The 25,108-nt window shown below is 41.4% G+C and overlaps 1 protein-coding gene across 1 annotated transcript in view; it reads left to right on the forward strand.

The window, feature by feature from the left end:
- The first annotated feature begins 14,028 nt into the window (after window positions 1–14,028).
- Window positions 14,029–25,108, forward strand: part of UBL3 (ubiquitin like 3) — a 55,827-nt gene continuing 44,747 nt past the window's right edge. Inside the window, exon 1 of the mRNA XM_084224482.1 lies at window positions 14,029–14,926. Within this exon, the coding sequence (XP_084080608.1) occupies window positions 14,900–14,926 (27 nt within the window). The 5' untranslated portion in view covers window positions 14,029–14,899. The remainder of the gene's footprint in view (window positions 14,927–25,108) is intronic.

Here is a 25,108-nt window from a genome sequence, read left to right on the forward strand (position 1 = left end):
CATCGCCTGTAGTGCTGTGCACTCACTTTCTAGCAAGGGGCTCAGACAATAGTCTTTTCCTGATGCCAACACAGGTTTGTCCTTTCCCTCTCTTCCTGCAGCCCAAGGACAAGTCTGAAGGTAACCAGAGAAGGCTTTCTCCTCTCCATGCCGGAAGGCATTCGGGGACAGTGCTGGGAGCCAAAGCCAGCATGTGGCCTCTCTGGGTGAGATGTGAAGTCCAACATCAGGAAGAAAATCCTCGTGGGTTCCTGTCCCTGGGTCTTATTACGAAATTAAGTCATTACATTTTCTGCTTTCTGTGTGTTTTGATTTTTAAAAGGCACAAGCACTTTCTGGTTTCAAAGTGAGAAGCAGTAAATACTATGCTACAAGAAGTGGCTTTTGAGTGTTACTGTCTTTATTTTCAAGCAGAGTATTTTAGCCTCTGTATAAGGATACCTTGCCAGATTTCACTATACAGGATATAAAAGCTACCTGTGGCTCTGCACCGTTGCCTTCTCTCTTACTTCACTGTGTATAGGTGAATAGGTGAGACCATTATTTTCACTGTGTACAAGTAAAAGCTTATTGGTACAGTGAGAATTTCCAGTGATTAATGCTGGAAAGGTAAGACATGGATCCCTTGATGAGATACCACTGTGCTCTAGCAACAGTAATAACACTCTTTGCTATTGTGTGCAAAGGGGTTTGTTGTTCTAAGAGCAGTAAAGTGTTTTGTTGTTCAAATATTATGAAGGTTGTTTTATTCAGATGTACTGGTCAAAACCACATAAGCACTTTGCTGTTCTCAGTCCCAGTCTCCTCACTGCTCAATGTGCAGCTGGAGGGAGTATTTTTTTTTCATTAGCTGCAAAGCAGGAATGATCTGGCAGCAGAAATACCACAGCACCACACCTCAACTGAAGGGCAACCAGTCTTTCAAATTGATCTGGCGTGACATGAAGCGCTTGAATTTTTGGAAAAGGAACAATAAACTCTGTTGGGGCACCCACAGCCACTCATTTTGTCTTAAGATTAAAAATTTAAGGTTGGGACTTTCACCACTTAAATTTAGCTTTTCAGGAGTCAAGCATCTAATCTTAGCCAGCCATGTTGGCAGCCTGTCTGGTCAGAGAAGAGATGTATTGCCAAAATATTCACCCCTCTAAAGACAGCTGCTGGGTAGATGGGATGGCTTGCCCTCTGCTCCTGCCTTTTTCTGTAGTTCATTTGAATCTTAAGGTAAACACCAACCTTTCAGATGGCTTTGAGGTGAATCCACTCTAAAGTATTCAAAGTTGCTGTAGAAGACTTTTCTCTGAGGTGAGGAACTGATATTTTCTCCATGTGATTATGTTGTTGGGGTGTGTTTTTCTGACCAGCACGCTTGAAACAAATGTGAAACCTGTGAAGAAACTAACAGATGGGGTTTTTTTCTGGCTTGGTTTGTTTTCTTCTAACGTGTGTCAGTATTTTTCAAGGGAGATGGAAATCTGAGACAGGCTCATGTGCCAGAAAAGGTTTGCACTGATTCTGCAGAACACAGAATTCTGGTTCCCCCCCAGGAAAGAGAGGGTGGTCACAGACCTGAGAGCAGGAGGGTCAAAGAATAGAGTCTTGGCATGTCCTCTGACATTTGCTGTCCTCTGCCATGGGATTGACTTAAAAAAGTCTACCCAATACTTAATTTGGTAGATTAAGAAAAGAATCTATCCCTGCAAAACTGGAAACAATCTTCCTTATGCCACTTGCCAACAAGTCTCTACAGGACCTAATTTAACATATTCATTTGCTCACAAAAGTGCTTGAAAAACAACAAACATGTCCTCTACAAGGACAAAGAAACACCCTATTCCCATACTTTGTCAATCAAGATAACTGTATCCTTCCTTGTTTTATTTGCACATGTATATTTTATTCTGTATGAGTGAGAGTACCCATAAAACTAACTAACTCTTAACCAAAATACCCCAAATGTCTATCACAGAAGACCCCACCAAATATGCCAATTAATTCTACAACCACACAAAATGTCCTGTGGGCCAAGCACCAGGTAATAGCACTCCCAGGCAACAGATATGGGGAAAAGAAACAACTGGCTTTACTCATGCACACACACATATATTTCTATAAATATATATTTTGATACATGTATTTTTTTATGCTCACCCTTCTGATCAGTACCTTTCCTTGGCTGCAGAACAGCTGAAGATCTCCTGTTCCCAGCAGGAGGAAGTGGATGCCCAGACTCTCTCAAGAGGATTTAAATAATTCAACGCATGACAAGCGCATCCATCACACATTGCTTTACCTTACACAAATTCCAATAGTGAGCGACGTTCACAAATGGCAAGAGATTATCCCCATGAGACTTCTGACAGATCTGGTCACCTAATGCGTGAGAAAAGGGATAGGGGTGTTTCAGAGTCCCTGTTCTTCACATCTGCAAAGCCAGGACCAGTCTGAAAATGTGAGGGAAAAAACCAGACCTGCACCCAGACCTGCCACACTGCAGATCTTACAAGCAGACACCATGCTGAAACATCTAAGATGGACTTAAACTGATTGCCTGAGCTTGACATGCAGAACAGACCACCTGAACAGTTCACTAATTCCTGAACTTAGCTGTCAGAGCAGGTGCTTAAGCCTGATTTTCAAGGCCACTCTGTGCATGACCTGATGGCTGCCTTACGGCCACAGGGAGAGGTTGTCACCTCCCCACCCTTGGCCAGAAGAAGTCAATCCCACACACAGAGCACACAGCACAGACTTTCCCAGGATAGATGGATTCCTAGGGGATGTGTCCCTGGCTGTCTCAGCACAGGCCAATAAAGTACTGAAAGCTGTCCTTAGTTTCCACACGTGAAGATCCTGGGATTAATGATGTTGTTGGGATTAAGCATGTGCAAAAATATTTTGCCTGAAGAAGGAAAAGAAAGAGTGCGAGAACAGAGGCCAGTAATGAAGAGACAGATGCACACTCTGCTAACTGCTTAAAGAAAACAAAATATTCAAAACAAGATTAGACACATGCTGCCCAAACTATTGCTCATCAAGCTGTAAAACATTGCATCAAATCCTATTAAACCAATTGGAAAGTATTTTTAAAATGGGAAAACTACTCTCACCTTTTAAATTTCTTTTTCTAATAACTTCCAAGTCTATAGAGATCTCACCTCTACTGTCACTTTAAGTGATTATTTATATTTGTTAGCATGCAAAACCATTTTAAGAAATCACCTGTCTTTAGCTTAGAGGGTTGAATAAAAGGCTTAGATGCCAAAGAAAACAGCACATTCATTTATTTGTCAACATTCCCTGATACAGCAAGTCTGAGATGCATCACTTGGATGGTTATTGTGGAGAAGGAATGGCATCACAGACTGTGAAATGAAACTGAATCTAACAATACATACCAGCAGGTTAAAAAAAAAATAGCTTTGCAGAAGAATTCATAATCAAACTCTTTAAATTGTTTCTTCAAACTAGTACAGGTGTCAGCCACCTTCTTGTTACTCTTGACACAAGCTGCTACAGGCTGTTATTTATTTAAGGGTTCAACTGCAGAAAAGAAAAAAAAAACAAATGTGAAAAGAAAAAGAATCTCACCACTTCACACACAAAAGTTCAAATTCTACAAAATATTGCCAGTGGCTTAGAAAATATAGTTGACACAATGGTGGCTCATGGATTCTCATGTACTTTCAGGAGGCATATGTTGCTGCTGCTGTGGCTCACCTGGCAGGGGAGGGACAGTCCAGTGCTGCTGAGACCCCTGCAAACACATAATGCTCAAGTCTGCACTGATCATCTTTCACCTCTGCACCTGTCTCAGTACCTGGGTGGCACATAAGGACTAAGCCAAAACCAAACGTTAGAATGGGCAGGGTAGTGTTGGTAAATGGCTGCATTTTATTGAGAAAGTATTGCCTTAGTCCCTGAGCTTATGAATTGCTCTGCTACATGTTCCTCTTTATTGCTCTTCTCCATCCTACAGCCTGCAAGCTACTCTTAGTTAATACTCTTGCACTTCCCTGCTCACACTGTTATTCCTCATGTCTTTTCTGGCCTGACTCATATTTTCAAAATTCTACCCTCAAATGTGATTAAGAGTCACCAGATGGTATTAGTGGAGATGGCTTTGCTGATCTTATTTAAACTGGCTTATTTGAGACCAGTTCCTTCCTGAAAAAATGTTTATGGCTAAGTGTGACACATTGCCAGTTTCAGTTGTGAAGATGTTGAAGAGTAAAATATATTCTGTGCAAATTAGGTTGTTTTTTTCAAGACTGATATGCGGAGTTTTGCCTCTTGGTTATGTCTCTGCAAGCAAACAGCCAGGAGACTTGTAAATCCAAAATCAATCTTTGGAGAAGTTTGCCTATATTATTAAATTTGCTAGGATCCTAGAAAGAATTGTAAAGGTCTGATACTCTTGGGAGGAGGAAAAGTCAAAGCAGCGTGAGAGCTCTGCTGGATCACTGACAGCCTACAGGAATGTGCTGCTTTGAAAATCAGTTCTTTATCAAAAGGTTTGCAGGCATATATTGCCTGCAAAAGCGAAAATGGAAATGCATTTTTTGTTTCATCATGCTACACACAGTAATCAGGAGTGGAACAATTCAGTCTGATGAGAGTTTTCATTCTTTTTCTTTTAGGGAAAAAAAGAAAATCTGAATGGCTTTTTGTTTTTCAGTGCTTGCCTTGTTCCACCACTCTAATGTACAGCTTTCACCCGCTCTCTCAACTGCCACTTATACACTTTCTAAAGCACAGGAATATTAGTTTTTTGTACAAAAGGGAAGAGGTGTTTCATAAATAAGGAAAAGCAGGAGTTCACTTTTACTGCAGTCATTTGTCACAGAAAGGGCAGGGTGAGTGAACATGATCTTTGTTTAGTGGCATTTTTAATACCCTTGAAATACCCTAATATTCTGCGTAACCCGTCTCTGCTTAAGAAATCTGCAGCAGTGAACTAGGAAGCATACATTACATGCCATATTAAAGCTATGAAAAAAAAGAGATCTAGGCATATTTTCTCCAAGCTTTCATGTCCTCTTCTTATTCTTTTTCAACAAACCTGTAACAATCAGCTCTCTCACTGTGTCCTTGGTGTCCTACATAAGGATTTTTCTGGAAAAATGAAAGGTTTTCAGACCTGATGCAACTCTCACCCGGGTAATGGGACTGCCCATACAGTTTAATAGCAGCCAGGCTGCACCCCAAGGACTTGATGTGGCAGAATCCAGAGCACATGCTGTGATCACTGAGTAGCCTCATTTAGCAGAAGGGGCGGCCCATAACCTTCTCACCTCTCTCGGGAGAGCACTGAGGCGTTTCAAGTGATGCCATGATTGTAACGCTTCCAAAGTTACTCCATCATTCATCAGTTTGCAAACCGAGTTAATTAAGTGACAATAGAAAGTGTTGTGCTGCAAAGGAAACAAAAGAAGAACATTTTCTTGCCTTGAGGTAATTGTTATTTAAGCCTTGATCCTGCCAAAGTTTCTGCACCTGCTTAAGTATGTAACCAGTTCTGCTTCTGTTAGGTAATTTCTTCAGCCTGTGCCCACTGACTCCAGCCATGGTGGTACTACTTTCATGCTGAAGGTCTGGCATAAATGACTGCAGCCTTCCTGGAATTGGATCTCAGCACTCTGGAGCATGAACAATGCCAGGGTCTGGGTGGGTTACTGAGGAACAGCCCTGAGCATCAAATCATGGCTAACTTTCCAGCTGAGCAGAGTGGGGAGCAGAAAACACCATGCTGGTGGAGAGAAGTGAGAGAGATTGGAGACAATTCACAAAGGTTATCTTCAGCTGTATAAAAATTAAGCATCTAGACTTTTAAAAGCTTTCAAAATGGTCAATAGAAGGACATCAAGAATCTTATCTAAAAGGTCAAAGGGATGGATGTACCTTGCTCCACTCATGACAGAGGCTGCAAAAGTAGTTTAGATATGATATTCAGTATTTCTAGAGGACTAGATTTAGATGAGTTGAGCCCCACCCTTTGAGTTATGCTAATCTGAAAATGTGGCCCAAGTTTTTGTGCATGGAAAAGAATTGACACTATTGCTCCTCGTTTATCTGTTGTGCCTGCAGCTGGCACCCAAGGCACCAGCCCACTGCCAATGACACACACAACATAAGCAAGCAGTGACACTGCTGTCTGACAAAGCCTCCTTTTATTGAACTTTTCATTAAAATAATTTCAATAAATTAATAAAGCTACAATTAATAAAAACAAATAAAGCTCTTTCAAAGAAACTACATGTACATAAAACAAACTCAAACATGGTAAAACCTGTCCACTCAGTCTTTCAGATTCTGTTGCTCTTTTGCTGATAGTAAACCAATTAGAAGACTTCTAGTGCTGGCTATTTTGGGAGCAGTTGTCTCTGCAACACAAATACCTATTACTGTCCACAGAAGCCTTGGAACTGGAATGACAAAGGGAGACAAGAATGAAATCAGGCTGTCTTGGGTCTCATGCTCATGATGTACAAAAGTGAAAACAGAGAAACAAAAAATCAGTCCCAACACTGGCAACATTCAGGACCCAAGTGACTGTAAGCTTGGAAGTAACATGGAATTCAGCTTCCTATTAATTTGCCCAGTCCCTAATATTATATTGTAAGTCTGGAATCATTTAGATTATATCAATGGAGTCAAAGTCATATAAAATTATTGTAAGAACTTAATGCAGCCCAAAGCCTGTAAAAAAAAAAATAAAAATCCTATCCTCAAGACTCTACTCCCCAGAGCTACTACTTTTTTTTCTGTACTTTCCCCTTTAAATCTGAAAGAAAGGGGGCCATTCATCAAAACAAAAAGCAGTTATTCAGTGTTTCATATACTGACAACATTCATCCTCAGGAAGTCTTTGTCGATTGTGCCTCACATGTATAGTAATAAAGTAAAAGGAACACAAAACTGTGGTGTCTCCATATCCTATGGATGACATGAGACTGTTGTCCCATTATGTTTAAACAATGCGCCACCACTCATGGAGAGTCTCCCCAACAACAGTGACCAGTTACCAGAGGTCAACCAATCTCTTTAGCCAATTAAAAATAGCATTTCTAGACACTGCTTCATTCAGATATTGTTTCTGATCTAAAGGCTAATGAATGATAGAAAATAAGGCAAATAAAATATTATATTACATTGACATAACTTATGTAAACAACAATTAACTCAGTGCAGATTCTGGGTTGGGTTTTTGTTTCAGTTCAAGTAGTATACAATTAGATTTGCATGTAATCTATCTGAGTGCTTCAGGTAATTTAAAAAGTGTTCAGAGTATTAATATGTATGTGTGCATACAGATTGAGAGCTTTGTAAGCATATGTTTAAGTATATATACACATGCATATAAGTAATAGCCTGTAAGTACAAGCATATGAAGGTGCTAAAATTAAAAAAACCTCAATAGTTCTAATGTAGTACAGATAACAGACATGAAATTCAAGGAAGCAAAAATTATTTCTTACTTCAATTTAGTATTTTTAGTACTAATTTTATAAATAGGAAATCTGAGCTATAATGGGAGCTCACCAATGTTTAGCTGCCCACTAGAGACCCTTACTGTAAAAAATAAATAAAAAAAAAAAGAACTTAGCTGCCTATTAGAGTAAAAAAATAACCTGCTGCAGTCAGCAGGACAGAGGGATGATAAAACACAGTTGGTACCCCAGGGTCCCTGCTGATTCTGGCTCAGCACAACTAATAGGCTGCACTCAGCCTTGGGCTGCTGCGGCTCATGTAAGGCACAAACAATAGCTGGGGTCCTGGCAGCACCAACAAACAATCTGAGCTTTGGCCTTCGTGTTTAACAGTTTTACATCAGTTTTACAAAGCCATTCTCCTTTTACATCCTTGATTGGTCTGAGACTGATACCTGGTGCTCTTCTACTGTTTCTTACTGTTCTTACAGTTTTCTCTTTCTACTGCTTTTTCTTATGGTTTAGTGTCACACTACCCATACATTTTTCTCCATTTTTTTTCTAGACAACTTCTTTTGCAGCATTGAGTTTTGAAACCGTCATTCCCCAAAGCTGCAAATTCTTGTTCCTTTTTCTGCAGAGCTGTCATTTAATTTGATATGGCACTTTTTATGATCTTTGACCTCCCTCTTCTCTGGAAAATTTTATTAATTTTTGCCACCATAACTCTTGCAATTAGTTGTGTAGGACTTCTTAATTTCCACATATTTATTTCATGATATTAAAGAGCATTTTACTGTTATGTTTTGTTAAATTCAAGTTTTAAGTTCAGAGCTGTAGTGTAACCTCAATGCTCCTCCTAGTTCCCCCTCGTTGTCAAGAAGCTGATCCAGGATGGAAGCTTTTCTGCTAAAATTTCTCCTTCCTGTTTCTTATATATTGTAAAATAAGGGATCTGTCCCAACTGTTTTCGGGGTTATTTTTCTGTATGAACTGGACAGATGAATCCATTTATTCCTAGGTATACGGATAATTAAACCACCTCCAGAACTCTGGTGATTTGAATACTCTCTAAAACAGGCTTGGGGACTTCTTGCTCTTATTCCACCTTTGTAACCTCTTATTTCAGTCCTCACCTCTGCCCTTAGGAGTTACCTGACATAATTTGTGACACCAGTAAGTGTAACACCACTATGCCATATCTCAGAAACACCCACTAGAGTGGCAGAGTATGGGTCCTGCCTGGTTCAGCTGCATCAGGAAGGTAAGCAATAACCTCGGGCACTCAGTGTCACTGAGTTGTTTCCTATCATCTTCTGTTTGTACATGAGTACTGCAGATGTGAGGGGAGAAAATAAACCCTTAAATTGGGGCATTCAGAGGAACAATGTGAGTTGGTTTAAACTGGTTCTGTGTTTTTATTTTCCGGCAAGATCAATCTGATGAGTAACTTAAAAAATAGATAAATAAACCATGATTCTGCCTGGCAGTGTGTATTCCAAATGCTACAAAATCTCAGAGGTCCTTCTGTTGCCTTCCTGCTGGCTCAGAGAAAGGTGAGGACCTGAGGAATGCTGTTCCCAGAAGCCTGCTGGCATTGACGGAGAGGCTGATAGGACCCACATGCTGGTTTGGCTCCACACAGGAGCTGCAAACAGGCAAAAATCAATGTTCTTCCAAGGGGAAAGGAGTCAGTTTAGTTTAAAAAAAAAAATCTGAACACAGAAAATAGGAGTTTTTTGCGGCAGCCAGAATGAGAAACCAGCAGAGCATGGGGGCAGACAGCGGGTGGCAAGCATTCTGTGGGATCCAGCCCTCATTTCCAGTGCAGCTTTTTGCCTGAATACTTTGTTGTAAGGTGCCTGAATTCAGTGTGTCGGAGTCATACTGAGTTGAATGCAAACTTGGCTCTGTAAGAGTTAAAAAAAAAAAAAGGCCACATGTCTCTACAAAGGTATTAAAAGTATCCTGTTGAGTAACCCGGTGTGCTCCTTGCTGCCCTGGATATCTTGCCGCTGTGGCTGCCAGAGAAGGAAAGAATCCTGATCTGTCTCACAGCCAAACCCCAAAGAATTAAACCTTTTGTCTTGGGGGCCTTTCACCTTCTCAGGGTGCTCTGAAAATCTGGAGGCAAATCAGAAATCGCCTTAAGAGAAATTTCCTGATGGTGTGTTACCTCTCCTGAAGATGCTCCTGTCCACAGTCTGCCTCAAAGGGATAACACTGGAGGACAGTACTGGGCTGAAAGCTTCTAGTGTCAGTCATGGGATGTAGGCTTGACGTGATCTCCAACCCCAGCAATTACAACACTCGGGAGAGAGTGCTGCTCTTCTGAAAAATGGCAATCAGTCTCACATGTCAGCAGTGGGTTATGCTGCCATTAAGGCTATAAATGACATGAAGTTTTGTGCTCCAGGGCATAAACTAGCCCCTCTGGCAGCCTTAGCAGCAGTGGAAACTTAGCAAATAAGATAACTGTAACGTGATTGTCCACTGTGGGGGTCTGTGTGTCCTTCTCTGAAGCATTTGATGCTGGCCACTGCTGGAGACAGGATATCACATTGGCTGTACTACTAATCTGATTTAGTATAACAGACCTTTTATTCCTATTAAGCACGTCTCAGTACAGAGTCAGCTTTCAACTAGTACTGATGGCCATGACTTAATCCGCAGCTCAGTCTACTTGTAAATACCTGGCACAATTCTTCTCTAAGGGAATACAGAATGGCCAAATTCTACTTGTGTCAGGTCATGTTTTTCAAATAAGGAATGAAATATTAGTTGTATAATTCATCAATTTCCCCCATAAATTGCCAAATAGTGATGATGAATGATTTTGTTCCTGGATGCCCAAATTCAAATGACAGTTCTGCAAAGGAAACTTAATGGAAATAAGATTAGTGCATCTGAGTACAGGATTAGGCCCCCAAAACCGAATAGCCTTTTAAGCTCCCTATGTTGCTAGCATTCCTTTTGAACAGCATTTCCCCTTTTTTTCCTTGATCTTTGTAAGTGGAAAAGATTTGTTTTCAGATGTGTATGCCTGTAGCACTTGCTTGGGATTTATCTGCAAGCTGATCACAGACTCAGCCTGTGGTTATACTTTTGCAGTGTCCCTTGTTCCAGACAACTACTGCTGACCACAACTCTCATTTCCTCTCTCTGCAAATGTGAAATAAATACTATCATAACAGCACTTCATAATACATGCCAAAGAGAAAAGATCGTTTTTCTGTTTTATATTTGACCACCCTGCATTTCAAGTATATGTGACCTCACCTCTACAAAACTGGTAAGTTTTACCCCTGTCATCATATGTAGTGCAACTTCTACCAGGATCATCATTCAGCAACTCTTCTTATTTATTTGCCCATCACACAATCACCATGAAATGATCTCCAGCATGTAACAGTTGTACTAGACCCTCCATTCATTTGTGCTTGGTCATCACAAATAAGAGCCAGGGGAAAAAACAATCATTTGAATGCGACATAAGTATCAGCTGTTGGGCAAACCCAGATTCATGAAACTTTCAGGACAGGACATGGTATTTACTTGTACTGTGCTGTGCCTAATACTAGAGCATTCTGGCCAGCAATCATAACTGTAGATTCAAATAGATGGTAATCAAAATAATCATTAAAAAGGTAATTGACATCTCTTGGTCAGTACAGGTGTGCATCAAAGAGAGGAGATGATCTTCATTAATGCAACACTTGGCAGAAAAGTTGACCAAGTCAACTGCATACACAAAGCAGAAGAGACTCATAGTCAGGACTCCTGACTCCTCCTGTACCCCACTGCTTCACCAACACATGATCCTTCCTCTTATTGGACTGCTAAAATAGAGCCAAAAAAGCCAAACTCATAGAATCAGTTTCTTTCCTGAGTTTATCTCCTTTGGATGTGTTTATCATTACGCACCACCGAAGAGTTCCTCCATCTGAACATTAGAAAGAGCCATCTCCAGTGCAGCAGATGTGCCCTGCTGCTGCCTGTTTGCCTTGCTGACCCTGCATCCAGTTTGCCTGTGCTTGCTGCTGTCCTTACTCGCCTGACTTGCTTGGGCACATGGATTTCTTGATGTTCAGTGGAAGGGTATTTCCACCTAGTCTTTGGTAATCCACCCTTTGAGCTGCAAAGGATTACAAAGCCCCACTGTCTTCGTTGTCTGCTTGTAGCAGGGGAGGTAGGAAGGGCCACACACCTCAGCAGTCACAGAGTGACACCATTGCGCTGTCACCAATTCTGGTTTACATCAGGAGACAGCTGTGATGTGCAGTGCCTATAAAGCAGTTGTGGTGCCTGTTCTCTTGCCCTTACTCTAAGAGAGCTAGTGGGAAAAGTATGGGCAGGGCACTTCCTAAATTACCTGGATCACCTCAAGGCACTGGTACAGGGCTGCTGTATGAGAGGAGTGAAGGACTGGTCTGCAGGATGGCCTTGGAAGAGATCTTACAATCCTGAATAAATTTAAGCTGTTGTCTGTAACTTTCTTGGGGTTTTTTTGTTTGTTTGATTGTTTTTCAGGGAAAAGCCCACATTAGTACGGTTCTAGGGATAAACTCTACGAAGCAAGCTCTTTTATAAGTCCTTAGTCTGTCACTGATTCAATCAGAAAGTCACAGATACCAGGAATGCACAATGTTTGATATAGAGAGCCATCTATCAAGTCTCATCTCTTTGACTCCCCTTCTTGTACTTTCTCTGTCCCTCAAGGATACCCAGCTGGAGAGAGAGTTAGTGGTGCTTCAACAGCTTGCTATTCCCACAAACACAAGACCTTTTATCCTGTTGGTGCCTAGAAGGCCTGACTGAGATTGGGGCTGTCACTGACTCCCAAAAATGTACTATATAAGCAAATTTGGCTGAGAAGAGAGGGAGTGACATGCCTAAAGTCACACAATGTGGCAGCACAGAATACTCACAAAGATCACACACGTAGGGCCACTTCTGTTGGCCCCCCAACTCTTTTCCCAGGCATCAAACAGGGCTGCTTGCTATCAGATCTATCTTCTGAAGTCAGAAGTTTTGAACTATTTTGGGGCAGGATACAAAGTAAAGAATCATAACCCCTGCAAGGGACAGTGGGTTGCCTTTGCAGCATGAAGTCCTACAGAGGAAAGGCAGACTCGAAATTTTAGAATTAAAGGGAACAACTCCGTCTTAATTTCCTGTGGTTTTACATGAGATTTGTCCACAAAGGAACCATCTGTCACCATCTGCTTCATTTTCTTGATTTATTTTTTTTTTCTTGGACAGTTTCACAGTCTTGGTATGTGAATGTGCCTATCCACACCCCTCTCAAAAGGCCAGCTCATTTCTTAAGTAGATATGTGCCTTGCGTGGATTTTTTTTTTTTGGTATGTATTCGAGCTGCAGTGCACTTTTCATCAGGCACTGCCTTTCTTTGTTGAATGCTGGTCTCCAGGAGCTGCCTGGAATAATGGATAAAACACCAGTTGCTCACACAGTTTCTGATAACTTGGGTCCATAAAAAAAATGCAGAGCTCTTCAAGAAGCAAGGTGGCTTTTGAAGGGGAATTTGACATGATGAGGGAGTTTCCTTTCTCAGAGTGCTTCCAAGGTGGCAGTCATTGTTTGAACTGTGAATCTTACAGGTGCTTTTTTTCATTATTAAAACTAGAGAGTTTGGGAAAAAAAAACCACACCAACATTTCAAATAATTTAAATAATTTAAAAAAACCAAACTCAAGAAAAACCAAAAGAATGAGAAATAAAGGTGATTTACAGGCCCAGACTTGAAGATCTGGGGTGCAAAACAATTAAAGCAATAACATGAAAATGTAGCATATCTACAGCAATCTGTAGAGGGAGTTTTGTCAGGAACTGCAATGATAGGACAATGGGTAATATGACAAGGAGTAATGAGTATATACATAATGAAGGAAAACACAGATATTAGGAAGAAATTCTTTACTCAGAGGGCAGTGAAGCACTGGAAAATGTTGCTCCGGCAGGTTGTGGATGCCTCAATCCTGGCAGCGCTCAAGGCCAGGCTGGATAAGGCCTTGAGCAATCTGGTCTAGGGGCAGGATGGGTTAGGACTAGACGATCTTTAAGCTCCATTCCAAACCCTTATCATTCTAATTAGTTGGGGGTTTTTTTAGGTTTTTTTTCCGTCCAAGAGGACAGCGCGGGCCCACCCGCCAGGGACAGCACTCGCTAGGGGAGTCAGGGGCTGCCAGGGGAGCGCCAGAACGCCCCTGAGGGAGCTGCAGCGCCCGTGGGAGGAAAGCGCCGATTCACGCGGAGCTCGGGGCGTCTCTGCTGCCCGGGCAGGCAGCGGCGCCGCCGGTGCCGCGGACCCCCTCGGAGCCGCCCCGACCGGCGCTGCGGGAGCCCGGCGGGGCCGACGGGCTCTCGGGACGGGGCGGGCCGGGCCCGCGGAGGGCGTGTGGCCCCGCCCCGGCGGCGGAGGGCCCCGGCCGCCTACAAGCCCCATGGTGCCGCGCGGGGCGGCGGCGTGTGACGCGGCGGGAGCGGGGGTGGCGGAGGCGGCGGCGGAGGGTCCGTGTCTCCCCTGCCGCGTCCCCTCGCTCGGCTCGGCGGGCGCCATGTTGGCTTGAGCCGAAGATGACAGGGGGCGGCTGCGGGCGAGGATCGCGCTGAAGGAGCGGCACCTCCGGCTCGCAGCGCGGCTCTCGGGGGCGGCCGGAGCCGCCGGCGGACGAGGCGGGGGAGGGAGGGAGGGCGGGCTGAGGAGGCGGCGGCGATGCGAGCGGAGAGCTGAGGCTGCGGGAGGCGGCCGCCGTCGAACGCCCCCCGGCCCCCTCCGAGCGCCGCGGGGGAGGGCTCTCCCCTCCGAGCGCCCTCCCTCCCTTCCCTCCCCGGCCCGCGTCCCCGCCGGGCGCTGTTGGATGCCGCACACCGCCTAGGGGGGCCGCAGCCCGGCGTCCTCCCCAGCGGCCCCGGGCCCACCCCGGCCCTCCCGCCTCCCTGCCCGCCGCCCAGGGCAGGAGCCAGGTCCTGCCTGCGCGGCCGGGTCGCCTGCGCCGACTGAGGAGGTGACTTGGACGCACTATTATCCCGCGTGAATCATCCCGTCGTCATTTGTCGAGGCTGGGAGAGAAGGCAGAGGGCGAGAAGGGGGGAAAAAGCCCGCACGCAGCTCATGTGGCGGTGTAGTCCTGCTGCCTGGTCTACCTGGCACCGCTGGTGCCGCTGCCGCTGACAGGGATCTGCTGCCATCTCTGGTCTCCCGCTGGCTCCTCCTGTCCAGCCCGGCACCGCTGCCCCTGGATATTCCTGCTCCTCTGCCGGCCGCCTTCTCCACTGCTTATCGGGCACCTCTTTCGCGTAGGGGACGTGGAAGCTGCTGCCTCCGATACTGACACCGGTTTTGCATCTTGAAGATCTCCAGCGGGCTGCTCTTGGTGCTGCTGCTTTTTTCTTTTTGCCTTTTTTTTTTTTAAAGTTGATTTTAAGCCATTTAGGGTAACATCAAAATGTCCAGCAGCGTTCCAGCTGATATGGTGAGTGTTGTACTGCTTATTTAATAGTTATATTATAGAATAACGTTTATTTCAGCCTGGTTTTGACAGAGATCATGGAAACAAGAGGGGCGTGGGAAGAAAGAAAAGGTCTTGGTTACATATTTAAGGAACATAAAGTTCCCAGTTAATTACCTTCCCCCTCCCGCTCCAGATGCTGGTTCTGCTTCGCTTTTTGGTGATGGAGTGGGAGATCTGCAGCGTCGCCTCCCGTGTAGCGAGGGAAGGGGGATGCCAGGCTCCCTTACCTATGGCAGTCAGTACCTGAGTGATCCCGCTTGGGTCGTGTAGCACTGCTCTTCAGCTCCGTCGAGCGTTTTTGGGGGGGAGATAAATACGAAGCAGAGTATTCGAGATTAATTGCTCGACCCATTTCTTTCTTTCTTTCTTTTTTTTTTTTTCCTTTTGTTTCTTTCTAAACCTGTTAAACTTGGCTTGTGTCTTGACAACGCTTTGTCTTCCGATGTTGATGGGAAGTTAATCTCTTCACTTGCTGCCGGCTCAAGAGCAAGAGAGAAATTTTCATGCGCTTAATTTTCATGGCGAGGTCCTTTGTGCACTAGCTGCAATCTGGACATTTTTCAAGGGCACTCCTAGTACTTCTTATGGCGGACTGTACTTCAGCTTGTATTGGATACTCGGCTCGGTACATTTAAATCAGGAAGGTATAGCAGATCTTGAGGAGGTAGGGTGAGTCAGGTCTGCTAGGTAATCTTCCGTTCAGCACGACTTTCTCCATTTGTATGTATTTCCATAAATCAAGATATATTTTCATAAGTCACTTAATTGGAAAAAACACCCACGAACTTGTAGCTGCAGTTTGGTATGTTAATTCTTTATTCTTACAGCAGAATATTTTCACGTATCTCCACATGGCTGTTCACATTTAAAGGTACTTTTTTTTACCTCCCCAAAAGCAGAGGACTTGGCTGTGCTTTTGGGTTTTTTTTAAATTTCAGGATGAAGTTCTGTTTTGTGGGTACAGCCTGCCCCGGCAGTGAGAACAATAAAACTGACTAGCCCTTGCTTAAGTCATTGATGTACAGTTAATTGGGATATGTATGGCAACTGGGTTGTTGAAATAATGGTATCTGTTTAGTTGCTTGTTTTCTGTATTTCCTTCATAGCTTTTGTACAGCAGTCACAAGGAGTGAATTTTGACCAAAAAAAAAGCAGAAACAGTAGGGTACAGAGGATGATCAAACAGCTAGTTACAAGCTTACAGGTTTTTTCTTTTCTTCCCCCTGCCTTTCTCAAATACTATAAATAAATTTTGCCTCCCCTGGATAAAAAGAGTGATGAAAGGATTTAAACTCAGAGGCAATAAGCTCCCCAGCTATCAGTTTTCACGTATTTCTTTTTAGTCTCTCTCTCTCTGACTGGTAGAGCCTTTTGAACCTCCTTCTTTCCTGCACGTGGCTGTCTAGCGTTATATCACAGAAATCCTCGCCTGGGCCGTGGAGGATTAGGTGCAAATCTCTTAGTGCTGCTTTTTAAGTTGCCTGGAGGAGTCCCTTGACTGTGACATGAAACTCACTCCTCCTCCCTGTCACCCTGGGCTGAGCTGCCACCTCTGTGCTCCTCCTAGGGCCTGCCTGCCTGGGAGTCCCGCTGCTGCCACTAGTCTTGTAATGCTTGACATTTGCTACAAAGTACACAGATTTTAAGATAGGCAAAATACAATTTTTTCTACGAAAACTATTTCCTTGTGTTGTTATAGTGTAATGAGAATACCACTGCTGGGGGTAGCTGGGCCTAATGCTGCTCTGTTTATTCAAATCAGGAAGAAGCTTGTTATACATAGTGGTGTTTAAATACTGAGTCATTACAAAAGCATTTGAATGAAGATGTTTCCAATGTCGGTAGAATTTAACTAAATAAATAGATATTTTCTGGCCTGTCATGGGATCATTTTTCTTTTAGTGTCTGTGTTATTAGATGCAGTTTCTCTCTGAAAGTTTGAAGTGTGCTGTAGAAATTCCAGTTATCAATTACAACTAATAAATATTACTTTATGAAAAGATTGCTTGAAAACTCATTTTTTGTCTCCTTTTATTGGCATCCTCCATATTTGAAAGGAGTTTGTTCAAGAAGGAAAATGGGATTGCCATTCCTTAGCTATTTGAAGACGAGCCCTTACCAGGCTGTCACCATGTTTATATATGTTTTTATTTAGTGTAGGATTTTGCAGTTTGCATTTCTCTTACCCACCCACTGTGTAATTTGCATTTGCAAAAAATTGATTTCCCATTTCTGTAGGAGCTGGCAGCAGTGTGATGGAGTGTCATTTTATGAAGACTCCATTATACTTAGTAAATCTGCTCTGAATTACATAAGTATTGTAATAATAATATTTGAAACTGTTTATGTCAGATTCACAAACTAACCTGCTCATAATAATAATAATAATAATAGTATTATTATAATTGCTGCTTCTTAAAAATGTGTTAATTTGTCTTCCTGTCACACCTTTGAGAATGATCTGCTATACATAAATTAATAGGAAATTACCTGATTTCCAGTAAGCTTTAGATTTTTGAGTAGACATAATTTGACCCAGTCTCCTGCTCTCTGAGATTGAGTTGACTTGTTTTCAGAACTACTGCAGTTTTTACCAGCTAACCATTTCAACATCACTTCCTAAATAATTAAGACAGTACTTTATCATTTGCATTCCACTAATAAATTGGATAGTGACACACCACATTCCCGGTGTTGTAAGTTTGTGGTGTATTATTCCTTAACAATGTTTCCTTATTGCTTAGCATTATTCCTTAAGCAACGGCTTAAAACTCCACTCCTGGAATGAAACCTGCTAATACTGACCTCTCTACCTGAGTAGTTTCATTAACTTTATAAAGACTAGATGTGTCTGGGGCAGTTCTTGAAGACTAAACTGCATATCTAGAGCCTAATTTTGCCAATTTTTCACATATGCACTGATGACTGTAGTGGCAGCAGGGCATCTCTGATTATGTTCAGTAATTTAATCAGGTAATTTATCAGTTTTACCATTTGGTAGCAGTTAGAGTTTGACTGTGAATAACAGCGGGGCTATTTGCAAGTTGTGTTTCTTTTGTAATGATAAATAGACATGCAGTGGTTTATGGACTTGTGAAATTAATCACACTGGCTTTTTGAGTGGATGAAATGAAAATGGGTTGATATTTATTTAAACACTCTAGCTGACAATTTTAAAGCGAGCTATGAAAAACTTATGCTCAGTCAAGAAGTTCTTACTCAATTGAATAATCCCCTTTATTTTAGTGGAGTTATCAGAATCTGGAAAGCTTCCCCTCTGTATTCTGTGCGCCTGTGATACTTCTTCTGACAGTTAGAATTCCTCAGGGATTTTAGGAGTCCGCAGAAATCTGCCTGCCTAAACGACTAAAAAGTTTTAACAGTGTCCACCGTTTCCGTAGTCCGTGTGTTTTATGTCGGTATGAAAAGGCTCTGCCAACACTTTCTTTCTGGGCAGTTCTTTGCATGCCCTCTAGGAGATCCAATTCCTTTTCTGCCTGAGCAGTAACAGAGGGTGATGCTTTTGGCTCGTGGCGGGGTTTTTATTGTTGGTTTGTTTTCTTGCTGGTTTGTTGGGTTTTTCTGCATTTGGTAAACAGCAAAATGTTGGAATCTACCAAACAATTAAAGGTTTTAATTTTAATGTGCACAGCTCTTCAATCTATGTGCTATACTTAAGAGATGTAGGTGGTATGGGAGCGATTATTTTTAAGAAAACTGAATGTTTGGTGCGAGACATTTGCAAGCGTAGAAGAGCATGGAGTGTATGGTTATATGTGGTCAATGTTAAAAGGGGGCAGTAGGTGGAAGAAGAATAACAAAAAGAAACCCTGCTCAGTTCACTCCTTGTTAGAGTTAACATCTTTAGTGGAAATCTGTATGTGCATCTTCTTCTTTAGGAAAATTTAATATAGAATGTTGATGAATAGTTGAACATATATAAGGACTTTGTTTCTAATACATATTAATGGAGGGTAACAGTGGAGAAGGATGGACAGAAACTGATGCTACATGAGTAAGAGAATTTTGGCATCCAAGAATAAGGTTCAGATATGGGAGACTTAAAGGAGTAGTTGGTTGTATGACATCTGAGTTTAGTTGTCCATCACTCAGTTTGAAAACTTATTTCATTTAAGAATAATAGGTGTAGTAGCATTATAATACACTTGGAACATAGAAAATAATTTGTTCACTATAGCACTTTAATGTATCAGAACAAAATGTGAGAAGTCCTGCATCTCTGTTGTTCTGTTTTAACTGCTTTTTCCTTTTGCCTTCAGTGGATCCTTTTTCTGGTTTTGAAAGTTATTGTAGTCCTAGTAGCCTTTGTGCATAACAGGCTTATGTCAGTCCCTTATGTTTCTGTAGCAATAGAAATATGATTACTTCTCTGCATTTTTGTACCCCCCCCACATGTTGAAAGTTCTAATTCATTACATTCTGTAATAAAAATAGCTAATTGAGTTTTTCTGTACAGGTATTTTTTCCTTCCTTTTTAAAATTTTTTTTTCCACAGTTGTTTCCTGATTATAACAGAAATTAGTAGCCTATCTTTTGTCATTCTCAATGTTTGTTTTGGGTTTGGAGAAGGAATTGGAGGTGGGATCTGTGTTAGAATGAAGAGCTTGGAGAAGCTTCTTTCTGACTCCTTATGTACTGAGCCAGTATATAAGGCAGTTGAGCCTTTGTAGCATATTGCAGTGCTTCTTGTAATGAAATGAAGAATCTTTCTCTATTATTTGAAGCAGTGGCCAGGGATAAACTTACTAAAGCTCATCCTCGGTGTGTATATATTTGGGTATACTCCGAAATTATTTGTATTTATTGTTTCTCTTACCCACCTTTTTGTTTTGTTTCACAGATTTAAAATGTATCTAATGACCAAAAAGAAACATCGTAGCAACCACTGACATTTTTTTAGAAATGCCATTGTAGGAGAAACTTTGTAACATATTAATACAGCTGACATATTCTGAAACAATGACCGTCATCTCATTTTCTTTGGGGATGAGCAGCTGTAAACTGTGGTTGGATTGATCCTTACTCTAGGCTGTGGTGCAGCTCTATACTACAGATAGAAGTGTAGGCTGATGATATAAACTGTTCCTTCCTTCCTGCCATCCAGCCTTGTTGTTGCCATTACCTGAACTGGTTTCTTTCTGCTTTGTTGTCTAACTTCATGAAATACTGGAGGGAATGTATACTGAAGGAGATTTAACTCCTCCCACGTTGGGAATGCTGGAAAGTAGCTGCTGGCAGGTTCCAGCAGGACTGAGAGGCAAAAGACAAATGTTGAGTATATGTGAGTGTAGGAAAGCAGTCATATCTACAGCAGGAATGCTCAATTCTGCTTGTTAAAAAATAGCAGACATCATCTGGTAACTGGACAGGTCAGTCAGGGCCTGAATGGGAACAAGTTACGCCTCTCAGATGTGGAATTAGGGATAATGTCAGGTATCTGTAGTCAGTGTTTCACCGTGGGGCTTGTGACTGCTTTGTGCATATCTTAATCTAAACTTTCGATCATTCAAAGCCCATCTCTCACTTCCTTGGTTTGGCTTAAGGCTGCAGTGGGAACTTGGGCTTTTCTGAACGTGGTCCTTGCTGCGGTCTTGGGAAGAAATACTTTCATGATACTTTGAGCAAAATGACTAAAGGCATGCTTACTACTTTTTTTAGTTGAGAGTTCCTCCTAGGTATAACTTTTGTGAATGTTGAAAGCCGTGGCCACGGTATTTGTAATCAGTGGGATTTACTTGTTTTATCCTTCTGGTCCGTCAGCTTTGTTGCTCAGTAAAACTCAGAATGTAAACTTTTGGCGATGTCTCTATATCTGCTTATGCAATAGTGAGCAGAATGGAGACCTCGGTTCTGACTCAGCCTGAGAGTGCTACACTAGCTTGCAGGAATCCAGAAATAACTGGAATGTGACTAATCATTCTTGTGGTTTTATGTAAAAGAGAGAATTCAGCTTATTTTCAGTCTCTTCCAAGTACAGTACTGGATCCACTAGGTTGGTTATTTCTTATTCTGAATATGGTGAAAGACATTGCTGCTGATCAGTAATTTTTTTCACATTGAGTCTGTTTTTGCAGCCATTAATTGAGCCTACTAAAGTAGCAAGCCTTTCCTGACACGATTTTGCATGGGTAAACTTAATCTCATTGTAATTATTAAAGGAATATGACTGTGTTGTTTTCATTTTAAAAACATTGGAAAATGAACAGCATGTCAATGCACTTCAATATCTGACAAGAAATTTGAAGTAGGAGAAAAGTTGCTCTAAAAGCTTTTTAACAATGTAGATAAATTATTTAGGAAGTCTGTTTGGTTTTGAGAGCAATACTTAAAGAAAAAGTTAAGACTTTCTTATTTGTACATTTGCTGAGCCTGAGAAGTATAGTTCTGCAGAAATACTTAAATGTTGCAGCTGACAGCTCTGATATATTTGTGGAAATTTGGTGTATTTTGTGGTCACTAACTGGGATTGTGTTTAGCTCCTTGACAGAGGATAAATTTATAGCTGCTTGTGTACCATCCTCAGTGAAGGCCTGCTCTCAATTTGTAGTAAGACTCTGCACGTATGGTAAAATGTGATTAAAAAAATAATGTGCATTTTCCACAGATAGAAACTTTGTGTAAAATGAAGATTTGGCAGATTGCGCAACCGACACTGCCATCAGCGTCTTGGAGTTTTTTTCCTTACTTTCTGTAAAGAAATTTGAAAATAGCTTGCCAGTGACAGGATTACATTTGTGGGTTTGTTTTGGTTTGGCTGCTTTCTTTAAAATTAGTTGAGAGATTCAGTTTAAAATCAAATGGAAGGCTTGTGGCGGAGTTTAGCTGAGACTTTATTCCATGACACTGTCGTTATGGAGACAGAAGCAAGCAAGAAACTCCTTGAGTTTTATGTATCCCATAGAAATTGGCCAAGTAAAACCAGAGATTCTGTCTGGGAGTTTGGTAGGTTTGTTTTACTACTGCCTAACAAGAAATCTGTGCCTTAGTGGGATGGAGGTGCCAAAATGATACTTGTTGTTCACTAAGGAGTACAGACTGGAATTGTTTGTGTTGGTGTCTACCTGCTGTGATGGTTTCAGTCTCTTTCAGGGCTGGTATGGTTCATGTCAAGGGCTTGGACCACTGCTGAGGAACAAAGGTGGTCTTATCCTGGGATGCTCTTTAGCTGCAGCTGCAGTATTTTAGTCGGTGACTCCTTTTCTTCTTTTCTTTTCTTTTCTTTTTTTTTTTTTTTTAATTAGTCCTGAGTTTTTCTCTAAGCTCTTCTGTGGTCTTCATTATGCAATATTAAGTGTTTTAGGTTGCATAAGAAATTATCTCCAGCACTTGATAAAAATGGGATACCAATTTCAAAATAAACAGAAGGAAGCTATGTGTGTTCTTCTTTGAGACTGAAAAGAACAGTGTATTTCATCTCAAAAAGAACAGTACTTCGCAGCCATTGTTGGTGTCTCCTCAGCAAAATTGTGATGTTGTAATGCTCTGTGGTTTGGCAGAGATCCACATCACCATAATCTGTTTCTGATACTTAATATATGCTCTAGATGGTACTACCTAATCTGTCCCCAGAATCTGACATATGTTTTTAATATAGAGAAATAATGGAATAGTGATGGAATAGTGATAAAGTAGTGAAGTGCACAGCTAGTCAAAAATCTGTTGTAGCTGAGGTTATAAATTCAGGATTCTCTTCTTGAAAGTAGATTAGTGCCAATCTATATGTAAATATTTGTGGCATATACTAGTAGGTCTCAGAAAACTTACTATAAATTACATTACTATAAAATACTTCTTCTAAATTAACATTTCTTTTCTGTATTTCTTTGGAGATTAAATATTGTGCTAGAGTTTTAATGCATGCTTACTTTTTATATGCTATAAGAAAGTAACTAGAAGCCTTTGTGTGCTTTTAAAGTCCGGAATGCCTGGTTGCAGTATTTTCTTTTATTTATAGGATTCTTATTTTTATAGGCAGTAACATCAAAATAATGTAAATTTTTGCAATAGTGCTTGGTGGCTGTATTTGATACACAACACATTACTTAGGGCATATGTGAATATTTATGTCATTTTGCCTGTGAATTTACTTTTAATCTGTGCATCATAACAGTTGTGTGGTGTGACAGTGAAAGCTTAGCTCTCACTTCTGAATCCAGGGGTAGATCTGGATAATGCAAGCAAACTCTATTGGACTTGCAAGTTTCAGTGATTTATACTCTTTGCATACTTATATAGGTATTTTTTTGGCAATCAACCCCAAACTTGCAAAAAGATTTGTTAAAGTATTTTACATGGGGGGAATAAATCCACATTTGCTAAGTCCATATGATTCAGTGGTAATGATGTTAACATGAGGTCCCAACACCACAAAATTAGTATCTTTCACTACCCATATCACAGCACATAAGCGGAGTAATGTGTGACATGAATATTCAAAGATTTTGTACCAAAATGTGCTGTAATGTGTATGCTTCATGCTGTGGATTTCCAAGAAAAGGTGTTTTAGAGACCACCTGTATAATTTAAAGTCATGTCAAGTATTTTTTGTAAGGTCAGCTCTATGCAAGTTCATTTCAATCTCAAGAATGTAGGAAGGGAAGCTCTTATCTCAAAAAAAAAAGATTATGCTAATGGGTATTTCTAGTGTTCTAGACATAAGACTGAGCTTTTGAGTGCAATAGCTTAGGTCTGGCACCAAGACAACAGTTTGTTACTGACATATTTGACTCTGTTTTGAGGATCTCATTTTCATAACTAATGACAAGATAGCTAGGAGCTCTTAATAAAGAGAAACTGCAACTGGGTTTGATTTCTGTCTGCTTACTGCATCTGACCAGTATATTTCTGGATAAATCAGGATTTCATGTAAGTCTGCAAATGGATACGTTTTTTTTTTTTTCAAATTACATATGTTTGAAATTATTTGGAGGTTTTAAAGTAGTCATCTTAGTGGGTGGAATGATTGGTAAACTGTGAGCAAGGTTGTAGTGAGGGCTCTGGTGAAAGTGGCAGCAGGTATTTGCAAAATTGTTTTAATTTGGAGAGGGAAATTTTTGACTTGCTTCTTCTCACTTGGAGGGGAGAAGGTGGTTCAAGGGATAGCCAGGGAAGTCCCTACAGAGGGCTGCAGTGCAGTTGCTCAATACTTCTTGTTCCTGCATTCTCATGCAGGCACTTGATGATCCCAGCATATGTGCTCCTTGCACTTAACTGCAGGAATAAGGAGTGGAAAGTTTTTAAGGGCAAACTTTTGGTGGGGGTGGACACCAGAAGTGCAGCTGTAACTGTCCCTGAATTAACTTTGAGGACTGAAATATCTCTCTGCAAAGAGCCTGGCATTTTTAAGCTTAGATTGTCTTTCAGTACAGATTTTGTGGCCTTCAGTTTTATCTAGTGTGTTCGGCTGCTGTGAGTGTGGTGTGCGTACCATAGTGCTGTGTCATACATGGAAACCCCATATTGGGGAAACTCCCTCGACTTGCTAAATGAAGTACAACCGGTCCTAAATATCTGACTGTTCAACAATATTTATCCATCCTGTGGTGTAAATGCTTAATTGTCTCTCTTCTTCCAGAATCATGTGCTTTTGCCCCTCCCTGTATTCAGCACCTCCTCATTGTTCAGAGACTAGATCAGTGTCTTATCTCCCTGCACCGTTCAAACTTTTCTTGGAAGATAAATCCTAATCTTCAGCCTTCCTGTGATTCTCGTCTTCTTAACAAGTACTTAATAAAAATCCATCTATTTTTTGGGAATAAGGTTATTACTTATAAAAAATGGTGGATGTTGTGGAAATGTAGTTTCACTCAAATGTACTTTTATGCTAGGTAACTGTAGCAGAGCTGCAGGGAATAAAATCTTAACCGTTTGAATTGGAGTGAGTCAAAATTCAAAGTCTTGATTGAACAAGATCAAGACTTTCTTGTGGTTTTTTGTGGTTTATTTTTTTAAATGACATTTTTATTTTAGTCAAATTCTGTTGAAATTTCTCAAGCCAGCTTTGCTCTGGTGCATCTTCTGTGCCTGTCAATCTCGGTTGTGCAGAGCATGACTTTACCAGCATTTCAGTTAAGCCAGCATGCTCTGTGCTGATGTGAAGGGTTTATTTCAAAAGACTTGTGG

The sequence above is a fragment of the Fringilla coelebs genome, assembly GCF_963513975.1.
Source record: "Fringilla coelebs genome assembly, chromosome: 2".
Classification (NCBI taxonomy): domain Eukaryota; kingdom Metazoa; phylum Chordata; class Aves; order Passeriformes; family Fringillidae; genus Fringilla; species Fringilla coelebs.